Source organism: Quercus robur, chromosome 12 (assembly GCF_932294415.1).
Source record: "Quercus robur chromosome 12, dhQueRobu3.1, whole genome shotgun sequence".
Lineage (NCBI taxonomy): Eukaryota > Viridiplantae > Streptophyta > Magnoliopsida > Fagales > Fagaceae > Quercus > Quercus robur.
This window is the reverse complement of record NC_065545.1, coordinates 7,170,622-7,177,203: the sequence shown is the minus strand read 5'-3', so window position 1 is coordinate 7,177,203 and position 6,582 is coordinate 7,170,622. Positions and strand designations below refer to the sequence as shown.

The 6,582-nt window shown below is 36.4% G+C and overlaps 1 protein-coding gene across 1 annotated transcript; it reads right to left on the bottom strand.

Annotated features, from left to right (window-relative positions):
* Positions 1-1,173: 1,173 nt before the first annotated feature.
* Positions 1,174-6,052, bottom strand: LOC126709734 (TPR repeat-containing thioredoxin TTL1-like). The gene is made up of 7 exons (XM_050410068.1): positions 4,636-6,052; positions 4,328-4,523; positions 4,033-4,205; positions 2,610-2,943; positions 2,300-2,504; positions 2,092-2,192; positions 1,174-1,737 (listed from the first exon to the last, which is right to left on the bottom strand). The coding sequence occupies exons 1-7, from the start codon at positions 5,601-5,603 to the stop codon at positions 1,585-1,587; spliced, it is 2,130 nt and encodes a 709-aa protein (XP_050266025.1). The 5' UTR covers positions 5,604-6,052; the 3' UTR covers positions 1,174-1,584.
* Between the last annotated feature and the right edge of the window lie 530 nt (positions 6,053-6,582).

The following is a 6,582-nucleotide window of genomic DNA, read 5'->3' as shown; positions in this document are numbered from 1 at the left end:
CTTATACAACTATCAAAAACTTTACTAATTAAGTAAACTGGAATTAACTAATTGTGATATCCTTATAACCAACTCTTTATTGTATAATAAATATTCACATATTCATGGTGTGACCTTCTAGAGAGAAGGTTTTTTTTTTTTAAATTATTGTTAAATAATTGAATTAAAATTTAGTTCTGTGACTTGTGTTTGAGGATGAGGAATACCTCTATCAGGGTTGAGGATTGCCTTCCTCCCCACCTGCTAACCAATGAGTCTCTCTCTCTCTCTCTCTCTTGAATGCACCTTTTTTTATTACATTATTTGCACCTTTTATAAACTCTCAAGGAGTATTCTTGATCCTCCAACTGATTTGGGAATTGATCAAACCATTCTTGACTTTGGACTAGATTGGGCCAAGCCTAAAACAAGTTGTATTGAAGGTTTTTTTTTTTTTTTTTTTTAAATCTTACTCTTTTTCTGGTATCTCTAATTATTTATTTATTTATTTTGGGAATTGGTCTTGGAGATTCCAAGTTTCCAACTTGGGTGTTATTGGAGTGGATTTTCAAACAATCTGAAGTATCGCTTGTTGATGTGATCCAAGTAATTATTTATTGGAATAAGGGACAAGGAATGAAGCTAATTTCAATTCCAATCAAGATGTAGAGATTCTCTCGTTGCATGGAACCAATTGATGCCTATCAATTTTGGCTTTAAAAAATTGAGATTAAACAACTGAGAAAGCAAGTTGTTGCTGAGTTCAAGATGGTGCAAAGCTTGTATCCTCCTCAAGCCAGGAGTGTTGAGTAAAGCTTGGATCGTTTTTGTGTAAAGAGACATGAACTCATGATTGATGTTTGCTATTTTGATACTACCATTGACTTTTATTTTGGTAATGAGTAGTGTTTTGGCTACTAAGTATATGAAATAGGGCAAAATTTGGGTTCAGTGTCCACTTTTAGTTACGTCTTATGAAATATGCATAATGTTTTCAAATTATGGATTACCGAATCTATATTGTAGTTTCAATAAAGCATATCATTGGGTTTCCTTCCCCTTCTTTTCAACTTTCTATTAAATTAAATAAAAAATCTCATTTGCTAGTGTGTAAAACATATGGGGTAGGAAGAATAAAGGAGTTCATAAACATTCAAAAAGAAAGAAAATAAAAGCCATTAACCCCATACAAAGAACACACTAAACTTATCTTCATAATCTTTTCTACCACCACAAATGTTCCCTCTCAACTTTTCCCACTAATAATGCCGGCAAAGAAATTGAACATATCCAAATTAGCCAGTCACAGAACATTCTAATCATCATTAACATTCAAAAGCAAGAAAATAAATATCATAAAGCCATTCAAAGAACTCTAAAATCTCACTTCATATTCTAATCTACCACCACACGTATTCCCTCAACTTTTTTCTACTTTATGTGCAATGCCAGCATATAAATAATATATATATCTTTCCAATTAGCACAATTTGTGTAATTTGGTGCGTTGGGCTCCCATTCTTTGTAAAACTTTGCTTCCTGTGATCCTGTCCAACGCTATGCACGAATTACCTGTTTTGCTTTTGTACAATTATACATATATCTTCAACTGCTGTACAATTTGACTGAACTCTCTAACATTTCACGGTCGTTGCCTGGAATTTCTTTGACCCTTGATCCATTCTTGTATATCTTGAAGGCTGGAATGGACCTCACATGCTCTGAGTTTGCTAAGTAGGGGTGGTCTTCAATCTCCACCTGAATTTATTGACAAATACATAAATGAGTTAATTCTTTCTCATTTATGGCTAAGAATCAAGTCACACTTGTATAACTTTAAACGATATTACTACTAGTTCTTAACATTTTATCGGATTAACCACTGCACATCCTTGGTGCGATGGTCACTCCACAAGTACAAGTACTTGTGAGGAGTGAGAGGCAAGGGCCGGAGTTCAAGTCTTCAAGAGGAAGCTTTACACACACATACACTTAGATTAGGTTAGAGTAGAATTCTATCTTGTATAAAAAAAAACATTTTATCAGATTAAAACTTTTGAAAATTCTATTGTAACAAGAAAATACCCCAAATCTTCTTTATGGTATACAAACCTTGAGGAAGTTAATAGATGGGAATCTCTTGCAAACGTGCTCCAGGACTTGCAACACTTGCTTGTGGTTCGATTTGTTACAAAAGAGCACCACGGACATTCCTGTTATTTAACGCAACATATTGATTTTTAGTCGTATTAAGTCCTAATCTCAGCATAATCAAATAAAACTAGCGGATGTTGCAAATGAACAAGATGTGATGAATTACCCGGTGAGGTAATGAAGTGTCTGAAACGTTCATTGCTAGTGATGAAAATCAAATTTGACCCAAATTTCAGGTCTTTAATGTCTTCACCACGTTGCTTCTTAAGCTGCACCTGTGCCTCAAACAAAGCCCTGCCTACCTCCTCATCCCCAGGAGTCTCTCTTATCAACATCTCGTAGTCTTGAACTGAAGCTTCCCACCTTTCCAACTAAGTTACCAAAACAAAAACAAAAAAAAAGAAGAAAATAAGTACTAGTAAACAAGCATCACTAGCTAGAAAACAGCATTTAACTCTCAAGCGACGATGATTCACCTTGGCATTGCAATCTGCCCTTCGTAGCCTGGCCTTGCTGTAAGAAGGCCGCACATTAAGAGCTGTGGTGCAATCTTCGACAGCTTTTTCATATTGGCCTAACTTGGACCGACAGGCTGCCCGGTTGCATAACAAAACTGCATTGTATGGATCATTTTCCAGTCCTTCATTATATGTGACAAATGCTTCTGAGAATTTCGATGCCTTGAAGAGCAAGTTACCACTCAACCGGGCTGATTTCACTGCCCTAGCCCTCTTTACCACTATATTCACCTCCTTGTTGCTTGGATCAAGTTTAGCTGCTTGTTGAGATGCTGCAACAGCATCTTCAAACCTGTCAAAAACCTTAATTTTAGCACATTGGCATTTTTTTCTAACACAAACCTAAGATGAATTAATTAGTATAATGATTAATGAGCTACAGAAAGCTGCAAAAACCCTTATTTTTTTTAACTCAAAGTTTTATATCCGAAACAAGTTTTCAAGAAACTGCTCGAGGTTTTAGCAAAAGCCGCTCTCCGTGGTCATATCGATTGGTTGAAAAGTCTAAAAGAGAACGTTGTTCTAGGGGGATGATACCCGTTGGTATGGGATTCAACGGATTAGTGCAACGTTCAAGGCAACATACCAACATTCCTTTGGAAACCAAAAACAATAAACTATTCGAGGCTGAAATGCGAGATATTTTGTTCCACCATAGAGAATTATTTGATTTTTCATTTCAAGGAATTTACATGATACACTGAGACAATCATTTCGAGGGTTGAATGATTCCTAAGAGCGGATTCAACCCCTTTCTTTTTAGCTATTTAAGGTGGAAAGCAACAAGTACTTGAAAAGGCCAAAAATGTTCACATTAGATCAATATAAATTCATATCTTGTTCAATGTTACACAAGTTTGAAGTCCACGCAAATAGCTTAGATGTGGCTCCTTCTTCACTTCAAATATTTTAAAACCAAAGTATTGCCATTCTTTCCTAATCTGAGAAGTGTCTCTGCCACATCTCTTTGTACTACTACTAACATTAAAGCAAGTAAGTCCACAAAAGAAAACTTCTTTTGTGAGCATTTCCATTAAATAATCAGCCAAGACCCTAAAAGTAAACCAATTTACAGAAAGGCACGTCTTATTAGACTAATTTACCCTAGCATTCTTATGGTAGATGCATGCAAAACTTGCAAAAAATTCCCAAATAAAACGGAAAAAACTTGATTTTATCCCCTTTACATTTTTTTTGAAAATGTGTATAACTGAAATTTACGAGTGTGAAGATGAAAATCTTTGGTGCCCCTGGTCCGGTAAAAAACACTAATCATACTTAGGCCGACAAATTTACTGTGCACAAGGAAAAAGTAAAAATGTGACATATCAAACATCCAGATTCCATTGAACCTATATTAGCGCAAAATGATATAACTAACCTGCCAGCTGCCAAGTAAACCCGTGCCTCAATCATCATTATGTAAGCACTAGTAGCCGGGCCAATTAACCTTGTACAAGAATCAATACTTATGTTGGGTCCTTTCTGGTAGGTAGCATGGGCCTCTTCATGCCTACAAAGATTCAATAAGGCCTCCACATGCAGAGCGTAGACCTTCATGTATTATAATCAGAAAAATACCAATGTAAGAATAGTACAATGTTAAGAATTATAAACAAAGGTGGCAAATAATTAAAAACTCCTGCAGTACATGAAATTGAACAGAGAAAACTAACCTGTGGTGCTGAGTCAGCGCCGGAGGATATTGCATACTTGGTTTCCTTTAGCAAGGTATTCCATTCTTTTAACTTACGAGCCTCGGTGCAAATGCTGAGGTGGTTTTGAAGAGCTTGAGCTTTGGCTATGTCGTCTGAATTAGCATAGGCGCCTGAGTGTTTGTAGTGATGCAATGCTTTCCCTGCTTCTCCCAGTCTGCATGACAAAATATACACTCTTTTTAGGAAAAATTTCAACAGGACAGGACAATGCGCGCGCACACATAGACACATTTACACACACAATGTTGTCCCACTTTATTCAATACCTGAGATACAGATTTGCCAGGCGATGATGTGCTCTGTGATATGATGGCTCAATTAGAATAGCTTCTTTGCACTCGAAAACGGCCTCCATAATCCGGCCTAGACCTATCAAAGCAGCACTCTTATTGCAACGGTAGGTGGCCTTATTTGAATCAAGACCAATTGCTCGGTCATACAGAGCCAAGGCCTCATCAAATCTACCCTGCTTATATGCCTCATTTCCCTTGGACTTAAAAGCCTCTGGATCTAATCTGTTTACTAGACCTCGAAGCTGTCCAAATTCATCACTATTCTTCCTAACAATGTTGCCCATGACAACATTGCCACCAAGCTTTCCAAAGCCATTTTTGGAGTTATTAGGCATGAAACTTTTCTCTCTAAGATTCCTAGACAGGTAATCCACTGTCCTAACAGTGGAATTGGGACTGTTATTTCCTAACAATTTTCCAGGCCCTGTCTGTTTCAAGTTACCCAAGTGGCCTAAAAGCATTGCATTGCTAGGAGTGGAACGAATGAGAGCTTTGCTTTCATTTAACAGCTGGGGATCAGTGATCATCTTAGTAAGCTCTGAAGAGTTACTAGTGGGCTCTCTTTTTAGCTTTCTTTCACGACCCAAGTCAGGAGATTGAGGCACCTTTGTTTGGACTGAACTAGTGGAGGATGATGTTGAGCTTCTTGCAGCATCAGAAGGTCTTCGACCGTGAACTCTTTTGTGAGAAGTTGTTGAAGAAACCTTGGGATGAACCAAAGTTGAATTCTTTGCGGATTGCTCATTGAGTTTTGGTGGAGATTTGTTGGCTAAATTGGAGGCTTTGCAAGCAGACTCAACAGAGCTGCTTCTTTGCCTCTTGGAATGTTCAGTGCTTGGGAGTGAACGCACAGAAGTTTTTCTTGGCCAGTAGCTCCGGCGTTGGAAGATTCCACCCATAAATCCGCAGCCAAATTCACTATCCACTGCCATTTCTGCCATGACTCTCTCTTCAATGTATGTGATGACTATCAAACAAGACAACCTATAGAAGACCAAGTAGTGGAGGGTGAATTGTATTTGAATTAACCAATGATTTTGTAAGCACAAGGTGGCATCAAGATCATGTTCAAATCGTTAATTTAACATGAAGGATATGTACCAGGAACCAAAAAAAAAAATTTAATTAAAGAAAAGGAAAGAATGGCTAAGCATAAACAATTGAAGGAATTTCAAAAGAATGATAAAGGAAGGAAATTATCAAAAGAAGGCTTGAATGAGAAGGATTCTATGTAGCAAGCATAGTTTGAATAACGTCTAATAGATAGATATATATATGAACTCACAGCCTCCTAGAGTGGCTTCCAAGAAACCAACTTTATCTCTTTTGTAATTTTTTAGAGGGAGATATGAGAGGGAGGGATCAAGACTTTATGGAAGAATAACATATAAGAAATTCTAAAATAAACCCAACCCTGTTTAAAAATAAAGATGCCTATATTATCATTTCATGATTTTGATAATGACTACATGATTCATACCATACAAAAAGGAATACTAGCTAGACATTTTTCAACTAATTAAGAGTGGTTGATCTAAGGATTAAAATATTATATATATAGTTACTAATACAAATATACAATACCCTTTTGACCAATTTTCTTGGTTTCATGTAAATTGTAACTCAAAGGGTTTTTTTTTTTTAAATATTTTTTGAGAATCAACTCAAAGGTTAGACTCTGTCAATGAGGCATATATAGTTAAATTGTCCATTCATGTCAATACATTATACTTCAACCGTTCAACAATTGAGATGACATGTGCTGGAACAAATTTAATTGCCTTATTTTGCCTGATGTGGTTTCTTATTAGAATCTTTTATCTGAAAAATCGAAAAACAAAAACCTTGTGTTTGTCATTCTATTTCTATAAACAAAATTAACAAATTGTTGTTGGCATACCGCATACCTAACTCGTCTAT

Bases quoted from the DNA above. Each gene is read 5' to 3' on its own strand.
- LOC126709734 (XM_050410068.1), bottom strand. From the start codon at position 5,603: ATGGCAGAAATGGCAGTGGATAGTGAATTTGGCTGCGGATTTATGGGT. The intron at 2,193-2,299 runs GTAATTCATCAC...GTTAAATAACAG, and splicing joins ACACTTCATTACCTCACCGG to GAATGTCCGTGGTGCTCTTT. The intron at 1,738-2,091 runs GTTTGTATACCA...CAATAAATTCAG, and splicing joins CATCTATTAACTTCCTCAAG to GTGGAGATTGAAGACCACCC.